The sequence below is a fragment of the Fundulus heteroclitus genome, chromosome 18, assembly GCF_011125445.2.
Source record: "Fundulus heteroclitus isolate FHET01 chromosome 18, MU-UCD_Fhet_4.1, whole genome shotgun sequence".
NCBI lineage: Eukaryota > Metazoa > Chordata > Actinopteri > Cyprinodontiformes > Fundulidae > Fundulus > Fundulus heteroclitus.
Window position 1 is genome coordinate 25,589,748 of NC_046378.1, and position 25,770 is coordinate 25,615,517.

General features: G+C 41.4%; 2 protein-coding genes across 2 annotated transcripts in view; both read right to left on the reverse strand.

The window, feature by feature from the left end:
* Window positions 1–10,095, reverse strand: part of plch1 (phospholipase C, eta 1) — an 87,532-nt gene extending 77,437 nt beyond the window's left edge. Inside the window, exon 1 of the mRNA XM_036149615.1 lies at window positions 9,874–10,095. The gene's annotated coding sequence lies outside the window, so the exon portion shown is untranslated. The remainder of the gene's footprint in view (window positions 1–9,873) is intronic.
* Window positions 10,096–11,622: 1,527 nt separating this feature from the next.
* Window positions 11,623–21,073, reverse strand: c18h3orf33 (c18h3orf33 homolog (H. sapiens)). The gene is made up of 5 exons (XM_012882005.3): window positions 20,810–21,073; window positions 20,444–20,503; window positions 18,161–18,320; window positions 14,870–15,030; window positions 11,623–12,837 (listed from the first exon to the last, which is right to left on the reverse strand). Exons 1-5 carry the CDS (start codon window positions 20,945–20,947, stop codon window positions 12,574–12,576), a joined length of 783 nt encoding a protein of 260 aa, XP_012737459.2. The 5' UTR covers window positions 20,948–21,073; the 3' UTR covers window positions 11,623–12,573.
* Between the last annotated feature and the right edge of the window lie 4,697 nt (window positions 21,074–25,770).

Below are 25,770 nucleotides of genomic sequence, written 5' to 3' on the forward strand. Positions count from 1 at the left end.
CGCACACACACCGGAGATGCTTAGATCTGCAAAGGGTCAGAGCCTCCAGGATATTTATTACTGTCTGGTGCCCGGTGACTTGGAGTGAAGTAACTGTTGAACACGCAGAGATTCGGGGTCAAGTATCTTTGAGGTGAAAGTATTTTCCTTTGACCCTGCCACAGCAGTACTTTGAACCAAGCCTGTAATGCAGATCTTTCTGCCTTGTTGCAAATTTTCTTTACTAGATTGTTTAATGCATGAGTAATATTTACAGAGGCTTGGTAAAGGATTGGATTTTTTTCTCTCCACGTTTCATGTTGCAGCCACTGTCTTCAATATCTTTTATTGGAATTTAGTGTGAAAGACGAATGTAAAGTGGAGCCTTTAACTGTATAGTTGAAGTAAAATGGTACATGGCGTTTCTGTTCAGTCCCCTTACTAAATAGCTTTCACTGTAAGGTTGTTGCGAGTCCCTTGGAGTACGTCTCACCCAGCTTTTCAGAGTTAGAAGCAATAATTCTGGCTGATGCTTTATTGCAAAATAGCTGAAACTAGTTCTGATCCGATGGAGAGTGCCTGTGATCATTAATTTTAAAGACTTGCCACAGATTGAATTAGATTACATTTTATATTCTGCTCTTCTCTGTAACACATGTAAACTTTTATTAGGCCATTCCATTGCAGCTCTATGCTGAGGATTTTTGTGCTGCCAGATGGTGAACCGCTGCCCCTGTTTCAAGCATTTCAGGTTCGTCCGTCTTCCTATCAACTTAGACAAGTTTCCCTGTCTCTGCTGAGGAAACACATCCCCAAAGTCCTCAAAGTCCTATACCTCCTATGTTTCACCATAAAAAAATTTTTCCCACTACATGCATTTTGCACATGGCACAAAAGATTTGGTCTCATCTGAGCAGCGTGTTTAGATGGGCCTTCTAATGGCTTTTGTTCAATGCTGGCTTCCTTCTTGCCACTCTTGATTAGAGGCCAGTTTTGAGCTGGTTATTTCTGCAGTTCCACCAGATGGGTCTCTTGGCTGTTATTGGTTGCCGGTTTGTGGCTACGCCATGCTCTTTTCATATTCATTCTTTTAGATCTTCATAGAATTTATAACAAGATACCACAGGAGATTGTCACCAGCCCCCCGCGACCCTGCACAGATGAGCGGGTACAGGCAATGGATGGATGGAAAATTAGACATGGAATTTGTTACATAATTAGTTGTCTTCTGAACGACATATTTAGGGGGATCATTTTAGCAGGGGCTGAATACATTTACAGTACAGACCACACTTTTTAGATTATCATTCTTAAACATATTGGAAACACATTTATTTTTCCTTTTACTTCTCAATTTTGCATTATGTTGTGTTGATCTAACACAAGGTGTATGAATGCTTCTGAATAATAGTGCAAACCACTGTATAACCTCTGTATAATTATAACTATTTGATATGTTGGATGCTTGTAACTATTATATCTTGAATGGTCGCTGCAGTTTAGAATTGATAACAAAAACCAAAAGCAAAGAAGGTCATTATGAAGTAAAAATGCAAAAAAAATAGATTGCTCTGATGTAAATATCAAACCAAGTCAAAATAATCTTGCTACATTTTTTGTGTTTTCTGTCCAAATCTGAAGTTCAAATTAAAGAAGAACACAAATCCTAATCAATGGAAAGCCCAATAAGCCACTGGTTTTGTTTTTGGGTTTTTTTCATTGAACTCTTCTGTAACTGGAAACAGGGTAACAGCCTGAGCCTCTCTGAGGTGCTCTGGAGTCACATAATATAACCCCTTGTTCCTCACTGCTTAATTATACAACAATCTATGTAAATTACAATATGCTTTCATAACAGTGTGCAAATTATAGGCAGGAGTTGAACATGCTGGTAGCCACAGCTTTCCTGGGGCAGACTGACAGAGGCAAGGCTGCCATACATTGGTGCTACCAAGCCCTCTGACCATCGCCCTCTGGTAAATAATAGTCGTGATCCAGCTGGTTAAAAATAACCACAAAAAACTGTTGATAAAGTGGGCAAACACATCACAAAATGTACACAAAATTCAGTTTATTTGTCTAGAAAACCCATTGGTTTATTGGATACTATCCAATTTAGCTTTATTTCTAAAGCACCTGAAGACACCATCCAGGACCAAAGTACTATACATATCAAAAAACACAAAATGAACTAACTAGGAAACATAAAACAAGAGTAAGAGCAATCATTAAATACATACAGATCAAGCAAAAACATAAAATGGTGTAAAAATCAACATCTCAAGCAGTGCCAAAAGCCAAAGCAAAGAGAACTGATTAAAAAACAGAGCAAGAAGAGGCCTGTCCAATTCACAGATTAATGTTATTACTCCGCATCTTAGAGCTGCAACTGAAAAGGTCGCCCCTAGGCTTATGTTTGGTCTTTAGGGCTCCGAGGAGCAATTGAGTCCACTGACCTGAGAAAACAAGAGGGTGTATAAAGGTGGAGCATCTCAGAAAGGTAGGAGAAGGCAAGACCATGGAGGGCTTTAAAAACAAACAAAATGATTTCAAAATTAATCCTAAAATGTACCAACAGCAAGTGGAGAGAAGTTAAAATGAGGCAAATGGCCCATTTTTACTTGTGCAAGTTAAAAGACTTGTTGCTGCATTTTGTATCCTCTGGAGCTGGAAAATACACAAACCACTAACCCATACGTAAAGTGCATTGCAGTAATCATGACCAGTGATGACGAAGGCGTGAATAACAGTCTCAAAGTGCTTTAGAGAAAGAATTGGTTTTATTTTAGCAAACTGGCTCAAATGATAAAAGCTTGATCTGACTACTGCCCTGGTCTGAGAATCAAATTTAAGCTCCTTATGAGACTTTAACCCCAAGATTAGTGATGGTAGTCGTCCAATGAGCCGATGTCTACAGGGAGGGTTTCAGCTGTGCCACCAACAACTATAACTTCAGTCTTTCTGTCACTGAGCTTTAGGAAGACGAGAGCCATTCAGCCCTTTATATCATCTAGGCACGGTGTCAGTGATGTAGCACAGGATACATATTTCTTTGTTAGTGGGACATAAATGTGATTCTCGTCTGCGTAACAGTGGAAATACATACCATGCATTTTTAATATGGAACCAAGTGGGAGCAAATAAAAAGAAGAGAATTTCACACATCTTGCATTGCAAGAAAGGAGGTAGAAGATTGATTGATTTCAACAGCCCCTCAAGCATCACTGTAAAAAAAGTTTTTTACAGAATCTGAGTGTCTAAGAGTCCCTTTGCATTTGCAGCTTAGGGAAATTTAATGGGTCGGTATCTTTAACTGATTTCCTTATGGTTCTGTAATATTAGCAACAAAGAGTTGGTTAGGGGCCCAAAAGGAAAATCAAATATTACAGAAGAACTGAAACAGCAGAGATCAGCAGCAATTCTTGATATCTAAAATAAACTTTTAAAAAAGCAGCATCATACTTTATTGTAAAAAATACTAGACAATATAACCAAATATACCCAGCTGAGGCACTGATATATTTTAATTTAAAGGCTGTTTTAGGTCAACTGCCTTCATATTTTTAGAACTACACTAATCAAACTAATCAAAGTCAGGTCTGCAACCTGTTGCTCTGGAGCCACAGGCTGCTCTTCAGACCTTCCACAATGGCTTTTTATAACTTTAGATAAATATTATACAGAATTAACTTGTGTTTTTACACACACACACACACACACACACATATATATGTATATATATATATATATATATATATCCGTCCGTCCGTTGTCTTCCGCTTATCCGGGGTCGGGTCGCGGGGGTAGCAGCTTCAGTAGGGAGGCCCAGACGTCCCTCTCCCCAGCCACTTGGGCCAGCTCCTCAGGAGGAATCCCAAGGCGTTCCCAGGCCAGCCGGGAGACATAGTCCCTCCAGCGTGTCCTGGGTCTTCCCCTGGGTCTCCTCCCGGTGGGACGTGCCCGGAACACCTCTCCAGGGAGGCGTCCAGGAGGCATCCTGACCAGATGCCCGAGCCACCTCAACTGGCTCCTCTCGACGTGGAGGAGCAGCGGCTCTACTCTGAGTCCTCCCCGGATGACTGAGCTCCTCACCCTATCTCTAAGGGAGAGCCCAGACACACTACGGAGAAAACTCATTTCAGCCGCTTGTATCCGGGATCTCGTTCTTTCGGTCACGACCCAAAGCTCGTGACCATAGATGAGGGTAGGAACGTAGATCGACCGGTAAATCGAGAGCTTCGCCTTTTGGCTCAGCTCTCTCTTCACCACAACGGATCGGTACAGCGCCCGCCTCACAGCAGACGCTGCACCAATCCGCCTGTCGATCTCCCGCTCCATCTTCCCCTCATTTGTGAACAAGACCCCAAGATACTTGAACTCCTCCACTAGGGGCAGCACATCCTCCCCAACCCGGAGAAGGCACTCTACCCTTTTCTGACTCAAGACCATGGTCTCAGAGGCACTGATTCTCATCCGGCCGCTTCGTACTCGGCTGCGAACCGCTCCAGTGAGAGCTGTAGATCACGCCCTGATGAAGCCAATAGGACCACGTCATCCGCGAATAGCAGAGACGCAATCCTAAGGCCACCAAAACGGATCCCCTCAACACCTTGGCTGCGCCTAGAAATTCTGTCCATAAAAGTTATGAACAGAATCGGTGACAAAGGTCAACCTTGGCGGAGTCCAACTCTCACCGGAAACGAGTCCCACTTACTGCCGGCAATGCGGACCAGACTCTGACACCGGTCGTACAGAGACCTGACAGCCCTTATTAAAGGGTCCGGTACTCCATACTCCCGGAGTACCCCCCACAGGATCCCCCGGGGGACACGGTCGAATGCCTTCTCCAGATCCACAAAGCACATGTAGAGTGGTTGGGCAAACTCCCATGCCCCCTCCAGGATCCTGCTGAGGGTATAGAGCTGGTCCAGTGTTCCACGGCCAGGACGAAAACCACACTGCTCTTCCAGAATCCGTGGTTTGACTATCCGACGGACCCTCCCTTCCAGAACCCCTGAATAGACCTTACCAGGGAGGCATTAGAATGTGATTCCTCTATAGTTGGAACACACCCTGTGGTCCCCCTTTTTAAATAGGGCGACCACCATCCCAGTCTGCTAATCCAGGGGAACTGCCCCCGATTTCCATGCAATGCTGCAGAGCCGCGTTAACCAACATAGCCCCACAACATCCAGAGCCTTATGGTACTCAGGGCGAATCTCATCCACCTCCGGGGCCTTGCCACCAAGGAGATTTTTAACCACCTCGGTGACCTCAGCACCAGAGATGGGAGAACCTGACCCAGAGTCCTCAGGCTCTGCTTCCTCAATGGAGATGTGTTGGTAGGATTAAGGAGGTCTTCGAAGTATTCTGCCCACTGAGACTTCCCGATTCGAGGTCAGCAGCACACCAACCCCACTCTAAACTATAAACAAGTAAAGCCATTGTATGTATAAAGTCTCAGATGCCAATGCTGCTGTAAATGAAGTTAAGCCGAATCAGGTGATAATAAAACTAAATAGCTAACCAGGTCCCTCCCTTGTCTCCCATTGTTCATTACTCATGCAAACTCATGCAAACACCCTTCTGAATGTACTCATGCAGTGGGTACTTTTGTAGACATTAACAGATGAGAAAAAGAGCAATGTCTGTGTACTAATCCAGAAAGAAACTTGTGTAAACAATAATTAGCTGATATTCTTATAGACCGAAGGCAATTAGATGAATAGATGCTTGCATAAACTGTGGGGTAAGGCAAAGGCACACAGCAGGAAATGTTGGTCTTTAGCAAATAAAGATATTAGCTGGAAAATCTACAGAAACCTGGCTTATATCCTTCTAACTGTATAACCACATGTATAATTTACTGTTTAATGCACATTATGTGACACTCTCATGTTCTGAGAGTTAGTAAAAAGACTCTTCCATTTGCATGTAACCTTAGTAGTCCTCTCATCCTCCAAAACCTCAGGGGAGCAGAGTTCTTCTCTGTCTCTGCTGGGCTTCTGTCAGGGTGGGCGAGATGCTTAAAAATAAATTCTTCCCTGCCACAGTGACTCGATCAGATGCCCTGACAGGAAGTAGGTCGAGGATGCCCATAAGTGAAAAGTTTTGTTCTACATCGTTGTTGATGTTTAAAAGAAAGACAACAAATGACACATGAAACAAACCTTAACAGGAGTAGAGCATTTCAGTAAATTCCCTTTTCCTCTCTACATGTATTATTTACAACAGCTGGATACGTAATAATGTTTTATTCAAGCATGCGAGACTTTTATTATGATCTAATACATGTGATTCTTGTAGAATAGACGATGTATGCAGAGTGTGAATGACGGACAGTTGAAATATAGAGTCCTACGAAGTACTTCATTAGAGCAGTACTTTGGGATTACAGTATTGCACACAATGATAATGGATGAGGATTGTGATTTGATATTGGAAAGTTCTAATCCAGAATATAAAATTGAACATCTTTTTTTAAGGAACCCTGAAAACCTGCTATAGAGATGAAAATGTTAAAAAAAAGGCAAAAGCCGTCTATCCTTTAAATACATTTTTATCACTTAAAAGTGCACATTCCCGTTAAACTTTCAGTTTATTATTACTTGTGAGATGTCAGGTTTGCTACCTACAGCATACAGGAGAACATCTCCCATCTATTTTCATCAAACAATGTATTTTAATATGGAAAATAAAACTGAAAAGGCGTGATATGACAACATGTTTAACGACTGTCCTTCTTCATTGCAGGTGGCCAGCAGTCATAGATGCTAAATAGAATTTATCCATGCGTAGTATTAAAGTTCTGAGCTAAATCATGTGCAGATTAATAAAAGGTTAAAGTAAAATGCAGTCACATACACATCCAACACAGTTGTGCTGTCCTCTAGTGATAACATCTGTAGGGACTGTACGGATCCCTAGAGCGAGTGTAATGGGGTCCTCTGTGTTCTCCAGGGTGAAAGCAGTAAGTTGTAGCTGCTTGTTGAGCAGCTATCAGAAAAGAGTAAACAGTCTTGGAACGCTGAGGGCCAGACAAATGTTTTCACACTGAGTGACTCACCCACTCAATGACTTATTGAACGCTCTGCTTTGGGCTCTGGTAACAGAAAACCAATGTAGTTTGAAAATGATGCCATTATATTATTAAAACCTTTGACTTTTTTTACTTAACTGTTTTTTCTATTGCTAGTTCTATTGTGTTTTTGATTGTGCAGATAGGAATACTAACGGTCCAGAACTATTTCTATTAGTATTTTGTTGAACTACAACCTGAATCCAAAGTTTCATTTGTAGCTTTATATGTTAATAGTCAAACATACAGATTATGCTTTCTTAAAGTTTACACTGAACTTTTTACATATGTTACTAAGTGGTTCATAATCCAACTGTGTTCACTGTACAATTATACAAAACTGTAAAAATCTAGATGTAGCCTCTCAGAAATTAAAGTTCAGCAATAAATAGTTGTCAGACTGTCAGATTAATCGTTGTATTGTGTCAGCAATGCTAGCAAAATAGTTAGATTGGGGAAAAGACAAGGAAATTGTCCAAGTCAAAATGCTTCATCCACTGCTGTTTTAGTGATATTTTAACCTGTTCCTGGTAGAATTACCAGAGCGCCATTCTTGCGTTGCAAAGGTGGGGAATGATTAGCTGCTTTGAAGAACTATTACCAAGTCATAAAAACAAAGAACTGTGGAGGACCTTGGTACGACTGGTGACACCCATCACAGAGGAAGTTTTACTAACAAATGAAATTAGGTTTTGTTCTTAATGCTGAAATTATTATTTTTACATTATTTTTTCAGATGTACTAATTGTCTGTGTTTAGTGTATTTATACCTGCAAGACCAGGATATCCCAGACTGGCATGTGCACCTGTGTGTATGATTTTACTGTGTTTGTGCTACAGGTTGTGCGGCTTCGCTGTAGACTTGAGGTAATATGTCACATAAATCCAAATATTCTGCTGTTTCTGATGTTGATATCAGGTCTCCTTATTAGAGTCAAAGTGTTCGTACTATCCTCAGCAATCACAAAGAATTGTTTATTTTCTGCACATCTTAGGGTGAATGAGGTTCTAGCTTGGAGACATTTTATTGTCTCAGTCTTTATGAGAGGTTCGTGGTCATGATAGCCAATTGGCCTTTCATACGTCTTCCCTGTCATATATAATGTAGCTTATTGTTAAAGGTGCATAGGCACATTACATGACTTTTACAAAATTGATACGCCAGTCGCTCTTTCTGGTTGGATAAAGTCTTTCTGACAAATTACACCGTCCTGCTGCTGTCTTATTCGTTATTTTTGTATTTACACTTTGAGGGGGGGGGGCTTTGATCTATAGCAAAACTAACACTGCACACCACCCTGAAGGCATCCTCCCCATAGTCAAACAAAGTGGTGGCAGCATTATGATGTGGGATGCTTTTTCAGCAGCGGGGACAGGGAAACTGGTCCAAGCTGAGGGAAAGATGGATGGTGCTAAATATAAGGATATTCTTGAGCCTGGGACAGAGGTTTAGTGTACAAATGAAAACAATGCATATATGTATGTGTGGGTGTGTGGGTGTCTAGATTTGCGGAGCTTACCCAAAAGACATGCAGCTGTAATTGCATTCATGTAGTCATCAACACTTTGATGCAGGGGGGCTAAATAAATGCACACCACACTTTTGAGATTTCTATTTATACATAATAAATAAATAAAGAGGAAAGCTATGTAGCATTTTCCTTCCACTTCACACAGATGTGCTGCTTTGTCTTGGCCTGTCGCATACAAGCCAACCAAAATATATTGAAGTTTATGTTCATAATTGGACAAAGTATTAAAAAGTTTAGAAGACAATACGTACGCAAGGCTCTGTATGCAGAGAATATTTAATCCAGCCCTAAACAAACCATGCTCTTGTCTCCTGCTGTACGTCCCTCCAAAGGAAAGTTCACTTATTCATGAGGGATCAGAGCACCCACAGAGTCAAGTTTCCACTCCTACAACCCAACACCGGAAAGTTGATACACTGCTCACAATCCTCTCAGTCTCATAGTAACAAGGGAGTTTCTTCACGGTCGATGCATTCCTTCACACACATACGCACGCAGTCTTCACAGTGCATGTGGGCGTGTTAGGGAACAGCTATCCAGTGTTATAGCTGCTTACCAGGGAGTGTTTTTTTTTTTTTATTTGTGACAGCCACCTGATTTATTTGAGCAAGCACCCAACAAATGTATCCTAAAAGTGGCTGAATTTTAGAACATGTGTGTGAGACAGGAGCACCAGGAGCAGAAAGTACCCGTTACATGTCGGGGTGCGTTTATGTGACACCAGCTGTCTCTTTATGCCGCTTTGTCTTTCACACCCCGGTCAACCACGCTCAAGCCACTCAAATCAAATCAGAAAAAATCCCCAAGGACGGTCCTTTCAGATGGGAGGGGAGTGCCTGCCTCTTTCTCACTGGGATGGCTACCGGCTGAGAGTGATAAAAGCCTTTGTTGTGCTCCCCAGCTACAAGCAGCAAATTCAGCTGTGGCACAAAATCCCTCGTCAATCATACTGATTATGTATTGACAGTACCATTAAAACTGCAAAAAAAAAGCCCTGGCAGAGGACAAAAAAACCTCCTGGAATAGAAGTGTGCTTCCGCCTGACATGGAGTAGTGCAATAAAGATAAGAACTGAAACATCATTAGATCCTGTTTTACCACAGTTGAACAGGTGCACAGCAGCTTGGATACTGCATACAGTATCCTAACGACTGCAAATTTAAAGTGACAGGATGTGTGCGGCTTGGTGAAGCGGGAAAAGTGCACAACTAGGAACCAGGGAGGAAACAAAATGCACTAAATAAAGGAGAAAAAAAAAAGCACTTGAAGCATCAGTTTACTCACGTCTTTTTGTTCAGTTTCAGCCTTTCAAACTCTTTTTTGTCAGCTTCCTCCCTAAACTTAATCCCTTTCAGCAGTGGTGGCTGTAAAAGCAGTTAGACAAAGGAAATCCGTTGTATGACATGGTAGTTGAAAACTGTTCCAGTAGTTTGGTTTTAAGGCAGAGTGTCCCAACAACTTCCCTGCACTGTGTGGGTGAGTACCCACCACTGCATCAAGCATGGTGCCTTTTCAAATAGCCACTACTGGTGGTGTGGGACAAGAGAGTTTGGAAAAGCCTGAAATGGATTTCGGATTGGAGTGCGCTCTCCTTGGAATGAGCAACAAGCTAAAGGCAAATAACACAAAACATCAAGTTTTCTGTTTGAATTCAGGAAAAGGCAAACAAACTGATACTTTGTATTAAAAATGATATAAAATATCTTTAAAGAGTTACATTTAAAAGATTTATTTACCAAAGTGACTTTATTTTGTGTCTCGTTATGGGAGAAAATGCTAACACTTGGTTGTTACAGTTTATAACACCTTGTTAATGTGTCTAGCAATACTAAAACCACGATGAAACAAGCAGGGCCAACTATTACCCAAATCATTAATATTTTTGACAGTTTTCTTCACAGAAGCTAACAAATAGCTTTTTCAAGAATAGATATAAGGACCTTTAAATAACTTATTAATACAAACAATAGAATAAAATATGATTTAAAAAATGTGCTCAACACAAAGTGATATTTTGTTGGTCAAATTAGACATGTCCATAAGAGTAGCATATAATTATTTTGAAAACATAAATGCTACGTTAACTCAGTTAGAAGGCTGCTGACTTGACACTTTCCCAGCAGACAGTTAGTGACGCCCTCAACAAGGACTGTAATTCACCAAATGTTATTGCTAAAGAAGCTGGCTGTTTTACCATGTTGGTATTACCAAGCATTTTAATGCAAAAAAAAGAGCAAAAAAAGCGCAGTAGAAAAAGGCGCACAAACAAGGAAAACTACAACATAGAAAGAATGGTGAAGTAAAGCCCGTTAACACAAGGCATGAACTGCAGCTGAACTCTGTGTTTCTATGCCCACACATGGACTTATGCAGGAAATAAGCTACAACTGTTGCATTCCTTGCGTTAAACGACTCTTGAACAAGAGATGTCCGAAGTGACCTTCCGGGAGACAAACGAGTGCCCAATTGTCCCAAAGTCTCCTTCTCAATTAAAGTTAATTCTGCATTTCATTTGGAAATCAAGATCCCTTAGTCTGGGGGTAGAGCGGAGAGGCTAAGAATCCAAGTTGCATGAGGTGAAGTGTGACGGTTTTTACAAGCGGCGGTGATTTAAGGATCCATTTCATCTGCTGGCGTTAGTCCTCCACTCGCCGTGTTTTATCAAGTCCAAAGTCAGCACAGCCGTCTGCTCGCTTCGTGCTCCCCACCCATCGCTCTCCAAATATCTCACCAGGTACGGACGGCGTCTGCATCAATCAACAGCTCACACTGTCTATAAACGCCGGTATTAAAAAACTTTCCTCTTCCTTCTCCGCCTGAGCCGTGGTTTGTCTCCTACTCCTCCTTCGCTGACAGTTCAAAGTCTACACCCCCCCATCAGCCCCTGAATGCACCTTACAATTTAAACCTGCCCACCAATCACAACCCTCTATGGCAGCAACAGACCCTAGTGACATTTGCACAACAAAAGAGACGACAAGCTGATTCATCAACACCACCACCACCCCCTCCCTCCCTCTCTTTCTCTACCTTCCCACTCTCCTCACCCCCCTCTACTTCGCTCCCTATCCCTTTTCCCCTGGGACTCCTCCTCTCCTGCCTTTGTGCTCAGATCCAAAATCCCCTTCCACGGCTGTGACCCTCCTCCCTTCTGCACTAATCTCCTTGTGTCCCTTCGGATGGCCGGCTAACTCTCACTACACCGGGACCCCCTGCACCCCACAGGGCACGCGGAGGTATGACCTCATTATCAGGCCTCCTCCTCTTGTGATTTTATATACTTGTCGTTATAAAATTCGCTGTTATGATTACAAAGGTAGGTTATTTACCCTTTTTTTTTTTTGTCTCATTCAAGCCTAAACAGTGCAAGGCCTCGGTCGAGCTACACATAAAAGGAACGGCTTTTTAAGTACCCTTTTACATGCTGCATATAAAGCTCCCATGGGGATCTGAGAGGAACCAATATGGAGTCCGGCCTTTAGTGCGTTTTGTGTTTCACGTTTAATGCTTCCATAGCAACAGCGGACAAGTGTACCCCCCCCCCCCCCACCTGCCTCCCACACACCGTATCCCGCACTATTTTGAACACTATTAACTGATCCCACCCTACTGAGAAGCCCCAGTCAAACACACAACCTTGTAACTAATAGAGATGGGCCTCAACTTCTTGGAGATTACCACACTGTTGATTTAAGCAGCCGCTTTTATCAGCATTTTTTTATTATTTCAAACACTTACAAAGCTATTCAGTTGCACAAAGGTTTTAAACACGAGCAATCTAGTGTGCGTTCTTTTGGCCGTGTAAAGGAAAGAACAAGAAGCTACGACTCTCTGGTGCCTTTCACATCTTTCGGGGGTTTTGCAAGATATTGTGAGCCTGCTTAAGCTGTGGACACACTCTGTAAATACAATTAATTTGTGTCCTTAAACAATGACGGCTTTTGAAAACTCCCAGCAACAAAGTGTTTGACTTGGATTAATGAGTCACTCAGTGCGAGTCCTTTTAAAGATCCTCCCCATAAGTCTGAGTAAAGGATTGTCTCTGAGAGCTTTGGAAGCCCTCTCCCATAAGCTCTCCCTCTTCCACAGGCCCAGGCCCTTCTTCTCAGCTTTCACCTCGGCCCTGTGCAGCCGTTTGTGCAGGCGCCAGTAGAGGGGAGAGCCCGGCGGGACCCCTGCGATGGGTGCCCTGCGAGCCAGGCCCAGCCTCAGGAGCTCCTCGTTCATGCAGTAGCTCCAGACTGACCCCTGCTGGAGAGAAAGATTGGTTAAAAAAACGAGCAAAACTAAAACAGCATCAAAGAGAAAAGCTATCAATGCTCACCCTTAACAATAACTACTTTTAAATTGAATTCACCCAACTTAAAATAATATCATTTACGGTCATAGTTCACCAGGTAAACCTTCTGAAATAACTGGATAGGTCCTCTGGATGGGTTCATCTTTGCTGTGATGCATCAAGGCGTTCTGAAATAAGTTCCCGACTCCAACATGAGCTAGTTATTGCTCCTTTATCATACTTTGTCTAAAAATTTTTTGAAAAATACGCTTGTATAGTCAAGCCAAAAGTTGTTGTCTACTCTTGGCAAATTTTAAAGTAATCCTATGCTTCTTCTGACTAGAACAAGTGACCTGGGAAGAGTCATGACTTCATCGCAAAAAGGGAACTGAAAGGAAGTATGATTTCTTGAAATGAGTGTATTTGTCCTTGGTTTGAGCAGGTAATTCCAATAGAATAAGTATTTTGACTCCAAAAATTAGATATACTGCACTTCAAATAAGATGATGGAGGTGAGTTGTTCCTATTTTAGGGAGAAAAATCTTATTCCATTGACAAATCATTTAAACTTGCCAGCTCAAATCAAGGACAAATACACTAATTTCAAGTAAGGTTTATTTAATTTTAGTTCCCCTTTCGCAGTGTTGGACCTGATAGAGAATCTGTGGAGGGAGCTAAAGATTAGGGTGATGGCGAGGAGGCCTTGTAACCTCAAAGACCCGGAGCTCATTACCAAAGATAAATCGTCAACATACCAGTTGAAACATGCAAAAAGCTCAGAAGGGCTTGAATGTTGTAATGCCAAAAAAGATTTTTTTAGAGAGAAGTGTGTGTCCACATAGCCATCCTTTGTTTCACGCCACACCCACCTGGAGTGTTTGCTGTCGAAAAGCTCAGTCTTGGCCTCGTCTGACCAAAGTACATGGTTTATCATTATTACATTTACAACAGAAAGAAAAGTTGTTTCCCTCAATAATCAGCTAGCATGATGTAAACAGTGCCTAATGGTCTTTACGCAGACCTGGGGACCCTAAGGAGCGATCCTTGACCCATGGTCTCCAACAGCGAGATTTGGTCCTATTTTTGCCTCTCCTAACACCCTTCTTGCTCCACTGCAAAAAGGGAACTAAAAGTAATTCGAATTTTCTTGAAATGAGTCTATTTGTCCTTGAATGGACAGACAAGTTTAAATGATCTGCCAATGGAATAAGATTTTTGCACTTATTATGTTATTCTAAGGGTAAAAAATACTCACTCCATTGGCCTTATTGACCTTATTGACTTGCTCATATAAAGGGCAAATACATTCAATCCAAGAAAATTTTACTTTTAGTTCCCTTTTTGCAGTGTGTGCATAAGGACAAGACAAGCTTGGCTCCTCTTCCAGCTTTCTTTCTTTTAAACCGTGTCCATTTTCACTCTGATTGTAGATATAGGTTAAAGGTAAAGTTATGAGCTATCTTCTTTTAGGAATTTTCAGACTTTTGAAGCTCAACACACATCCGCCTCCCTTCAGTGGCATGTTCTCTTGTCTTCTACGTCGTGAAGACAGGCTAAGAGAACTTAGCCACTGTCAGGTCATATTTACACCTTAGGATAGCAGCGAGTTATTGTTCACAATTCGATGTTTCTAGACACTCTAAACAAGCTAACATGTAAAGCACACCACTCAAAGTTTAAATGAGACTCGTTCACCGTCAATATTAACATCCTGAGCGCTGTTACAAGCAAAATCGTGTTTCCAATTACTTCTCCAAACCGTTTCACATACATTACATGTTCTGAGGTGAACTTGCTGTCATTTGTGGAAAGAACACGGCGCTAGTGGTGGACGTGCAAATTCTGGCTCACAATAGCAAATCCCAGCGTGGCTCCACAGTATAAAAGATTTCTTCATTTGAAAGACTTTTACACACCACTAAATGTGGAGGACGCTGGTGTTACTTGACAAATAACACATCCGGCCCAGGCTTTATCTGCTTGAAGGGTACGACGCCTCACCCTGCTCTGGGACACCAAACAGTGCAGCGTGTTGTCCTCCCGGCTGATCAGCTGTAGCCAAACAGTTTGTGGAGGAACCAGGTTCTTCTGCAGCCACATCTTTCCCTCCGGTGTCAGCTCCACTCCTGCCAGATGCACCACCAGCGGCGCCGTAGACACATCTGAACACGGGAAAGGAAAGAGTATTTATGACCCACGTTACAGTAAATCACTGGTCATCTATTCCAGCGGTTCCCAAACTATTTTGGAAACCGCTGGCGTGTTTAATCATGCTCAAATGACCAGAACACACATAACAAGAAAATCGCAGTTGCAGTTACAGAAACAAAACCGTCATAACAAAGGTTATGGAAATAAAATTAGAACATAATTTGAAAAAAATTCCTATAAAGTTATACACAACATCCACATCAAGACCCCTGAGGATTTTCAGGTGCATCGGTGGCTCAGCCTGGAGCGATCCGTTGCAATTCTCTCCATAGAAGACTTCTTCTAAATAAATACATTTTAGGGTGAATACATTTTTATTTATTTATTAAATTTACAGTTTTTGATTGAAATTTTTACAAAGTAAATCCTTTATTTACACGTCTTTATGGTGTGGGGGGGGAAAAAACACTGCCAGACCACCATTACCTGTTTTATCGTGTGCACCCTCTAGCGGCAGCTCGCTCACCCACCACACTCTGGGAATCCCTGATTTACTCTATCCTCAGTTCACCTGAACCATTTAGATACAACTTAGATATATTTTAGGCACACATCTTTTCAAAGATGTGTGCTGACAATCCTAATGCATACAAAAATTGACTTTATATTTTTTTATCTTGTAAAAGTGTCAGCCTTGAAGAACGTTTAATGAAGGCAGGTAAAAGATGGTGGTAAACGTGGTTGTCTTCCGGTTGTCCAGTGTCGTGTTGGGATACAATTCTTGTTGTTCTGGAGGCGCTGAAAACCATTTTGTTACAAATCTAGTAAATAAAGATTTGAAAAAAATAAGCAAGATTCAAGTTTTTGTTGAATTTAACATGCTAATAGAAATATAAGCAGTGTTTTTAACAGTGGAGTTAATAAAATACTTGGTGAGGACACTAAAAAGGTTCTTTTTTAATTAATGTTACTATTGCAAAAGAACAACACAAGAGCCTAAAGAGATTGAAATAAGTCATTGCCTCTCCGTGCCTATTTCTATACGGTAAAGTTTCAAGTGGCTTGCAGAAGTATTCACACCCACTGATCTTCTTTTACATTTTGTTACATTGACACAAACCTGACTGCATTTTGTTGACATTTTATGTGACTGATCAACATGTAAAAACACAAAATAAATGGAAATGTTTTTGATTTTCTTTTCTTAATTAATTTGATTTTTTTTTTTTGTTAATCAAAATGGATGTTTCCCCTTCACTCTGATACCCCTAGATAAAAACCAGGGAAACCGATTGCCTTCAGAAGTAATTTAATTGGTAAAATGAGTCCCCACGTGTGTCATCTAAACTCGGTGTAAATGCAGCTGTTATATGAAGAACTCAGAAGTTTTTTTTTTGTTTTTTTTTAAAGAATATTAGTGAAACAACAGGGTTAAGTTATAAAACAATGTCCCAAGGTGTGGACACCTCACGGGCCATCACTATGAGAAGGAGATAGATCTGGAGAAGATGCAGGAATCGAAAGATCAGGCAGGAGAATCTGTTAAGAGGACAGCAATTATTTATGCACTGTACAGTCATATTCCATAAATTAGAATAAGCAATCCAGTGAGACTCGTTGTCGGAGTCTCACTGGAAGCCTTTGAACTGAGTATTTTTTAAAAAAACTTTTTATCAGTCTCACAATCTATGTATTAATAGAAATATTTTACTGGTCTGATGTAATATTCATGTTTTCATTTGGAGTAACTAGACAATCCTCATAATCAAACGAAATAAAACCTTGAAAACATCAGTCTGTGCGTAATAACTTTAAATAATGTGTGTCACTTATTGAAATGAGTTTCTGAAATAAATTCAGTAATATGCCAGTAATACCCCTCAGTAATATGACCTCAGTAATATGCCAAGTTAGTTTATATAACCGTATATGTATTATTTCTTAATGGAATAGTGGCAAGAAAAAAACGTATGTTGTGAAGGAAAGCCATTAGATGTACCATGCAATGCAGGAGATGCGTCCAATCTGTGGAATAAGATGCTCCGATCAGAGGAGACTGAAGCTGAACCTTTTGGCCTTCATTCGAGAAACCCCCTGTGTGTGGTAAGAAACTGACACCGTACGTCAACCTGAACACATGAACCCCTCTGAAATATGGTGGCGGCAGCATTATGATGCGGGATGCTTTTTTTTCAGCAGAGACAAAGAAGCTGGTCAGAGTTAACGGGAAGATAGAAGGAGCTAAAACAGGAAGAAAACCTGTTAAAAGAGAGGAAATGACTGGAGGAGTTGTGCTGAGCAGCGTGCCAAATGGGAAAAAGTTGAAGGGGAATAATGGTTGAACACGGCACTGCAGACCCTGCAAAGAAAATTCTGGCTGAGACAGTTCATGAAACCACGAGTGCTTTTTTTCCCCAAAGGAAGTCGACGTTAATCTAATAAGCTTTAAATATGAGTCTAAATCTGATGTCAAAGTGAAAAATGCCGCAATAACATTTCATCTAACAAGTGATCAGGTGCACATTCTGTAAAATATTACACTATTATGGATTGAGACTTACATTTTAGTTTTTATTCAGGAACCACTTTGCAAATCACGCATCCTCTGTAGAACAAATTTCTAGACACTTTTAGTTGTTGTCATAACTCTCAACGGTCATCACTCGTCTCATTTATTACATATTTCTTATTGCATGAGCCCTCCTCAGCCTTTGGGTCTTCTGGCAGCAGGTAGTAATAATACATAAAAAATTTGATTGATCTTTGCTTATTTGTGTTTCATATGCATTTCCTTATTTTTATTTAGTTATTAAATTATTAATAATTCTTATTCCTTTTTAGTTGTTTTTACTAATGTTTTTTATTAGTGTTGGAATTATTTACAATGCTACAATCCTTCTTTGCATCATTTTTTTGTTTATTTTAAAACATACTTGCAGTTAAAATATTTCAGTGTTTCCTTCCAGATAAAGTAAATTCTCCCACAATAATCCTGCTTGTTTCTGTATTAGAATCAACAAACTCATCGTTTTTTTTTAATGCTATACCTTTCTTTGGGGTTGGAAGACATGTCCCCACTTATCAAGGCATCCATAAGCTTATATATGTCCCATGTAAAAAAGAATATTAGCCCAACATTACCCCGGTGTTTTGACAGTAATGGCGAGATGACGGGCAGATATATCGGAACGTGCTCCACTTCTATCCCCCTCTCTGTGATGGAATGAACTTTTCCTCGAAGGCGGACGTTCCTCTCAATGAAACGGACGGGGATCTCAGCCGCAGCTCGAAATTTCGTGATCTGGGGAGATGGAAATAGGCAGAACAACAACATTTTAAGAAAGCCCTGGGTTATGTATTAAAGCATGTTGGAAAAGGGTTCAAACTCATTTAACTTTTTCACATTTTGTCAGGATACGAGTCTTCCCTCAGATTCTCAATCAGGTTTGGGTCCGGACTTTGACTGGGCCGTTCTAACACAGAGACACTATTAGATATAAGACATTGTTGCTCTGGTTGGGTGTTTAATAGAGCTGGACGATATAGAATAAAAGCATATCAATAAAATAGAAACCATATTAATCAACATCGATAATTATCAACAAATTCAAAACATATATTTATTTATTTTATGTATCTTATTATCTTTATTTTATTGCATGTCTCTTGTGATCGCACACTGTCTCTCTTTCTCCTGCATTGTTTACATTTCAATTGTTTTACTGTTAAATCACTGCTGCACTTTATCCTGTAATTTTATCCTGTAATTTACTCTAATTTACTGTAATTTTCAAGCTGTATGCAAACGAAATTTCGTTCTGTACGCACTCTGTGCATACAAAATGACAAATAAAGTTGTCTAAGTCTTAAGTGTAGCCCTGGCTATTTTATGCTGTTGCTTAGCGACCTATTTTTAGATACAGGCACACAAACACTTGAATTCAAACTCAACTCTTTATTCAACCAACTTTTTAGCGAAACTGCAAGTTTTAAAAAAAGAAAAAAAGAAGGCGTGCTCTCTAAACTCTTTGAAGGAGCGGAGCTTGGTGACTCCTGGGTCTGCGTTGTGATTGGTTGGGAGGATGTAATGACTGTAATATTAACCTACATGGCTCAAATGCAAAAGGATGGAAAATTCTTATTCTATTGAACTTTTTATTGATCCTTTTTTCTATTATCGATTTACGTCTGTCGATCGATATATATTGTTATTGAATTATTGTTCAGCCCAAGTGTTTAGGGTTCATTGTCCAGCTGGAAGGTTGAAGCTACGTCACCTCTGAGTGAATCAAAGCGTTACAACGGTATGACACTGCCACCTCCATGCTCCATGGTAGGATGACATTCTTTATCTTCCTCAACAGCGTTTTGCATGTAGGCCACAAAGTTCAGTTCTTATCTCATCTGACCAGAGCGCCTTCTTTCACGCTTGCTCTTTTAACTAAAGGCCTTTGCCTGGCTTGTTAATTTAGGTGGAGCCATATCTTGGTAGCCTTGCAGTTTTTGCTGTCCTCTTTCCATTGTCACATGATGGGTCGACCAGAGCTATCTGAGACGTCGTTTTATAACCAAACCCTAATTTGAACTTCTCCGCAACTTTCTCCCTGAACTGTCGGCTGTGTACCTTGGACTTCAGGACGCAGTTAGTCCCCAAACAAATCACAGAGGCCTTTGAAGATTAATACAGAGATTAACTAATGAGGGGAGTTTTTGAAGAAACTGCTTGCACTGACTTATTGCGGGGTAATCGGAGTAAAAGGAATCAGCACACTATTATAATCTTTATTTGTAAACAATATTTTGAATCCATTTAATGCATTTCTTCTCCATCACAACAATGAACTGAATTTGTGTTGTTGGTCAACCAATAGAAATCCTTTAAAAGACACATTAAAGGTTTGGGTTGCAATGTTGGCAAAAATGCGAAAAGAGTCAATGGGTGTGAGCACTTTGGCCAGGCACAGTAATATCTGCACAAGTTGTTTTTGCACACTTTGCCACATTCAGTACACATGTATGTATGTATGTATGTACAAATGTATACACGAATGTATATGCACATATGTAGGCGTATAGATATATGTATATATATAAGTGTATATATATATATATATGTTTATATATATATAGACCACTATGAATGTAAATAAGACATCATATGCCCATTCCTATTTCTTTTTGTATTTTTTGGTATTCTTTTTGATCCATTGTATATATGAAGATTCACTGTATATAACTGAATGCACCTTCCCTACTCTGCACCTTCTTGTATGTGCCGATGTGACAAGTGAATTTCTCCATTGTGAGATCAATAAAGACTATCTTATCTTATCTTATTCAGCGTGATGTTTTTCTGTACCCAGATTGTGTTTTTGTGTACATTTCAGTCCACATTTAACAGAAGTTCTGTGGACTAGAGCTTACCACTCTGATGCTCCTTGCGATTACAATCACGCCAGCAGCAGCCAGTCCAGTGCTAATGTTCTGTGTGAGACAGGAGAGATGTGTGAGGGGTGTGCAGGGGGGTGACAGGGAGGGGGGGGAGAAATCTGCCACCCAGCAGCACAGCCATGCCGTCTGGCAGTGACAGCAGTGATGCTGATGGCGTGGCCTGTGCGCTGACACCACGTTCCACGGGGGACGTGCTTAGAGGTCGTTGGACGTGTTTTTTTTTTTTTATGCACAGAAATCCACAAACGTGTCCCCCCTTGTTTAAAAGCAAAACCCCGTTTCGTAACAGCGCTACATTCACTTCTGCCTCCACACAAACCCAAAAGCAAAGCGTCCTACCCGCACAAGTGTGAGATTATCGTCCGCTAACTGGGATATTACTGACACGACGTTGCGAGACTTCGGGGTTTCCAGGTCTCTTTGTTGTCTGTCCCTCCCTCTCCCTTCGGTTTCTGTTTCTCTGGAAGACTCCGGCATGTTGTTGACATTTTCTCGACGCGCCCCAGGGCCCGCCTTCAGCGGGGAGGGACGTTCAAAGGCAGGGCCGGGTTTGTGTCTCCGCCTTGTGGTGACAGGTGGTAACGACAGGCGCGCCTGCTGAACGCACCAAGTTTACAAAACGAGGAAAGATACTTCACCCTTTCACTCATGACCGACGATAACCTCACTCAGGATTTTTTTTTTTTTTTCAAAAAAGCGTTTACTTAAAAATATATATATTTTTCAAATAGTGTTTCACATGGAGAGCTTTCATTTCTTCATCTTTATGCAACAAAAACAGATCAATAATAATACAAGTAGGGCTTGGTAGTGAACCGCCTGTGTTAAAAATGCCTGGTTATCATAAAGTTAAAAAAGCAATCCTTTCAAAACATTTTGCACATATAAGATGACATATGCTGCACGATTTAAGCGAAAATATAAAAGGAAAACCAATTTAAAAAGCACCAATGATCTGATTTGGATAATATCCACGCTTTTGTAAACTAATGATTTGTGCTCTTGAGTTCATTCTGAATCTGACTCAACCATAAAAAAGCTGTCCTGACATTCCCTCATCTGCATCCTTTATCTATAAAGCTGGTTTGCAGAGAGGTGAACTGAAATTGAATCTGCAAATATAGCTAGCTATATAATAAAGCTGACATAGCTGGGATATCATTTAGTGACGCACTTCCACAAAACATTCAAGGGAATGATTTCTCTAACCCAAATGGTCTAATTGTACAAAGGTATCAGTCAGTTGAAGGCTGCTATTACTTTCTCCATCATAATGAGTCCAAGTATTGCCTACATCCACATCACCATAAGAAAGACATAGAGATAGGACAATTAAAAAAAATTATATAGGCCATCAAAGTTCAGAACTAAAACCTGACAGAAAATCTGTGGGTTCACCAGAAGAAATAAATAAAAAAAATGTATCTCCAAAATCTGGTAGATTTGAAGAACTTTGCAAAGAAGAAGGTGTAAATATTACCAAGTCAGGGCTGAATGCTGGAATTGAAACAAAAGGCTGCCACTGCTTTAGCAGTTTTAGTTCGAGGGTACATATCTATGCAACTGAGTAATTGTAGTTTTTATTTCCTTCTAACCTTTTTCAGGTGAACTGTGCAGTATAAAAGTCACATAATCTGTGGATATTGTATTGTTTTTTAAATTATTCAGTTCAGTTTTATATTTTACATCACAAATACATCAGGGTGTGTTCACCATTGAGAGTCACTGTACTGAGTGAAAACTGGGATTTAAGTCACAGTGTTTATTGTCAGATGTTAAAGTTTCCCTGTACACTGACATTCTTACTTTGCTGTCCACATCAAATGCCTATAATAAAAGTAAAATGTAAAAATATACGGAAAGATAAACAATACAACGAAAAGACTACTCAGGCCAGGGGTCGGCAACCTTTGCAACCCAAAGCTTTGCCCCTAGCCCTATAAAATTAATTTGTCTGGAGCTGCCAAAACTGGTCAAAAAAGTACACATTGTAAGATTTCTTTTTCAGTGTTTCAGTGAAAGAATGTTTCAAGTAAATAAAGTATTAAACCTTTAAATATATATATATATTGCTAAATTATGTTTTCATTAAAAATCAAGGAGAAAGAAACATATATTATCTAACATATGATCTAAAGACAAGAACAAGTGAACAAACAAAATAGCATAATTTTTAGGTTTGCTGTGGAAATTCTATAGAGTCATATGTTTTAAAAAAGCATAAACTGCCAAAACTAGCCTTTGATTTACCTTTATATTTAAAAACACTGATTGTTTCATTTATTATCTTGGGGTAAAATTATGAAAAGCTACTGTAGAGGAACTAAGCAGCCACGCTTGGCCCAGGAGCCACAGGGTACAGACCTCTGTCTCCGCTTCTTTTCTCTACATAAACCCTGTCTCCTCCCCGACTCTTTCAGCTCAGTGTGTTTCAGCCTACCTACGGGAAGGTTAGTGGAGTTAATATCGTATCTTTATATTTACCCTAAAACAAAAAGACACCAACTCACGTTATTAAACATATCTGCAAATATATTATTTCTATTACAAACAAAAAAATAAACTCTAAGTTGACCCACATAACTTACAGTAATTGACACTTACACTTACTTAATAACCAGCTGTAAGACACACAATGAAGAGATATGGCCTTAGGAGGGTGTAGAGGCTATGAGGGACTTTTTCAGCTTCGCCGTGTGGGAAGAACCCTGTGCTCCTCATGGGGAGGATATTGACAACACCACAGACCGTATCACGGACTACATGAACTTCCGTGTGGACAACCCTGTGCCCCTCATGAAGTGTTTCTCCAATAACAAGACCTGGATCAACCCTGAAGTACAGGCCCTACTCAAGGAGACGAAAAAAGCCTTTAAATCGGGAAACAGGGAGGAACTGGGAGCTGGGCTGAAGCAACATAACCTGACAACAGCCAGCTGCATGTATCGCTCCGCCTAGCTCCACTCACATACATCTGGGACACGGCTGATTGAAAGTGATTTCCCCAACCAAATTTTTGGTCTGGCCAATCAGGACGCAGGGCGGGTGTTTCATGGATGTGACGTAGTGGAGAAGCCACCGTGAGATTCCAACAACAATGGCGGCTCGCATCGAGGAAGCAAGCGTTAGCATTGATGCTGCTATTTCTTCCGTGTTGTCCAATCTATCTGATATTGTTTCATTAAAAGAACATCAGAGAACGGCTCTTAAGGCTTTTGTTGGTGGAAACCATGTTTTCGCCCTTCTCCCGACCGGATTTGGCAAGTTTTGTTTTCCGGGGCGCGGACACGCAACGCGGACGCGTCCCCGGAGCGGTTAGCGGTTAGCGCGAACCATATAAGGAGACCTTTAGTCCTCAACGCGGTCGGCCCGGGATCGACTCCGACCCGCGGCGCTTTGCCGCCTGTCTCCCCCCCTCTTCCTGTCAGCTCACTGTCAATAAAAGGTGTGCCACTACAGTGTTTCCCGCAGGAAAGGGGGGGGGTTGGACGACATGTTTTCCGCGGAGCGGGGGGGGAGAGGGACGACACGTTTTCCGCGGCCGCCTCGCCAAGATAGCGCTGCGGGAAACCCTGCACTAGAGCCGCAAACACATAAAAAAAAAAGGGTTTTTTTCCTGCGTCGGTCTCATCAGCGTCACAGGTTAGCTTCGGTGTGAGTGGTTGAAATAGCACGTCGATAAAGATGACAGACAAGTGGCTTATCCAATCATATGCAAGGAGTTTTGATAAGGCCCAGCCTTCAGTAAAGGCAATCCCTATGGCCGTGTCCCAGATGTATGTGAGTGGAGCTAGGCGGAGCGATACATGCAGCTGGCTGTTGTCAGGTTAGAAGCAACATCCACAGAGAGAAGATGGAGGACCATTTACCGGCAAAGAAAATCAGTGGGGTTAAAAAGTGCCGGTGTTCTGTCAGATCAGCATACCCATGGTCAATACGCATGCGCTACCTTTAGCAGAAATTAGACAAAGTTTTCTAGATTACTTTATTTATGCGTGATATGATAAACAAACAGTTGTAGTTACTTGACACCCTGACGTAGCAGCTACCCTGTCAGACTGTCATACAACGGTTAAGCTTATGCTGATCTGAAAAGTGATGCATCTGTGCAACCAAAGTTTATTGTCATATGGTTTAAAATAAATACCCAAATGCCAATGGAACTTATCTGGTTTATTAGAGATAACTCACAGTACAAAACCAACTCTACTGTATAATTATATAAAATTAATTTAGCTGACACTTTTTACATTTAAATATCTCAGAAAAGTGGGGTCTGCGATCTGACGGTTTCTCCAAGTGTTCGCAACTTTGTGCAGTCGTACGCATGCGCAACCATGTTCGCGCATGCGTACGACTATGGGTAAGCTGGTCTGACGGGGTATGCTGACCTGACAGAACACCTGAAAACGATTTTGGGTCAACCAAAACACCTTGGGTGGAGGAGATTTAGCATGGGCGAATGGTCTGAACAGGTTTTTCCAACAGGTTTGATCACTCGTCCCTCCCCCAGCCCGGTCTCCCCTGCTGCAACCACAGCCATATTTGTCAACTACCTGCTTTTTCATCGCAGAACTTCACACCTCTCAGCCCACCACCACCCTGTCCCTTTCAACACATCAAGTGAGGAACGAGCCGCGAAAGATCAAGGTGTGAAAGGCTGCAAGGCACGGATGGCATCACCTCCAGGCTCCTGTGGTGCTCCGCAGATCAACTGTGTGGCATCATGGGAAAACACAAGCCCGCAGCTGGGGGAAGTGCCACCTGTGTGGTACGAGTGGCAAAGGCCACACATCTGAAGGACCGGGAGCGCTGACCTGACAACTGATGAAGACCCTTGTGAAGGTTGGTCCTCACCTATCTTCGGCCCCTGGTGAGCTCTATGTTGGATTCAGCCTGGCATCAGGGCGGATGATGCCATCATCTACCTCCACCATTGAGCTCGAACATACCTGAGAAGCTTGGAAGCACTGTGAGGATAATATTTTCCCCAGTGCCTTTAATACTATGCTTCTGAGGGACAAGTTAGAGTTATTAGGTGTGTACGCCCACCGATCCCCAGTGGATCCTGTCTGGGACTGCCCGCCCACATCATTTGAGGACACAGAGCTGTGTCTGTGACAGGCTGGTCTGCAGTATGGAGGCGCCGCAGGGAACTGTGCTGGCACACCTCCTGCTCAGACCTCTCTTATCAGCTCCCTAAGCTGCCATCTTCAGACGTTCTAGGACGACTGTGCCGTAGCTGGCCTCGTCACAAGTGAGGGCGGCTCTGACTGCAGACAATGGACACAGGACATTGT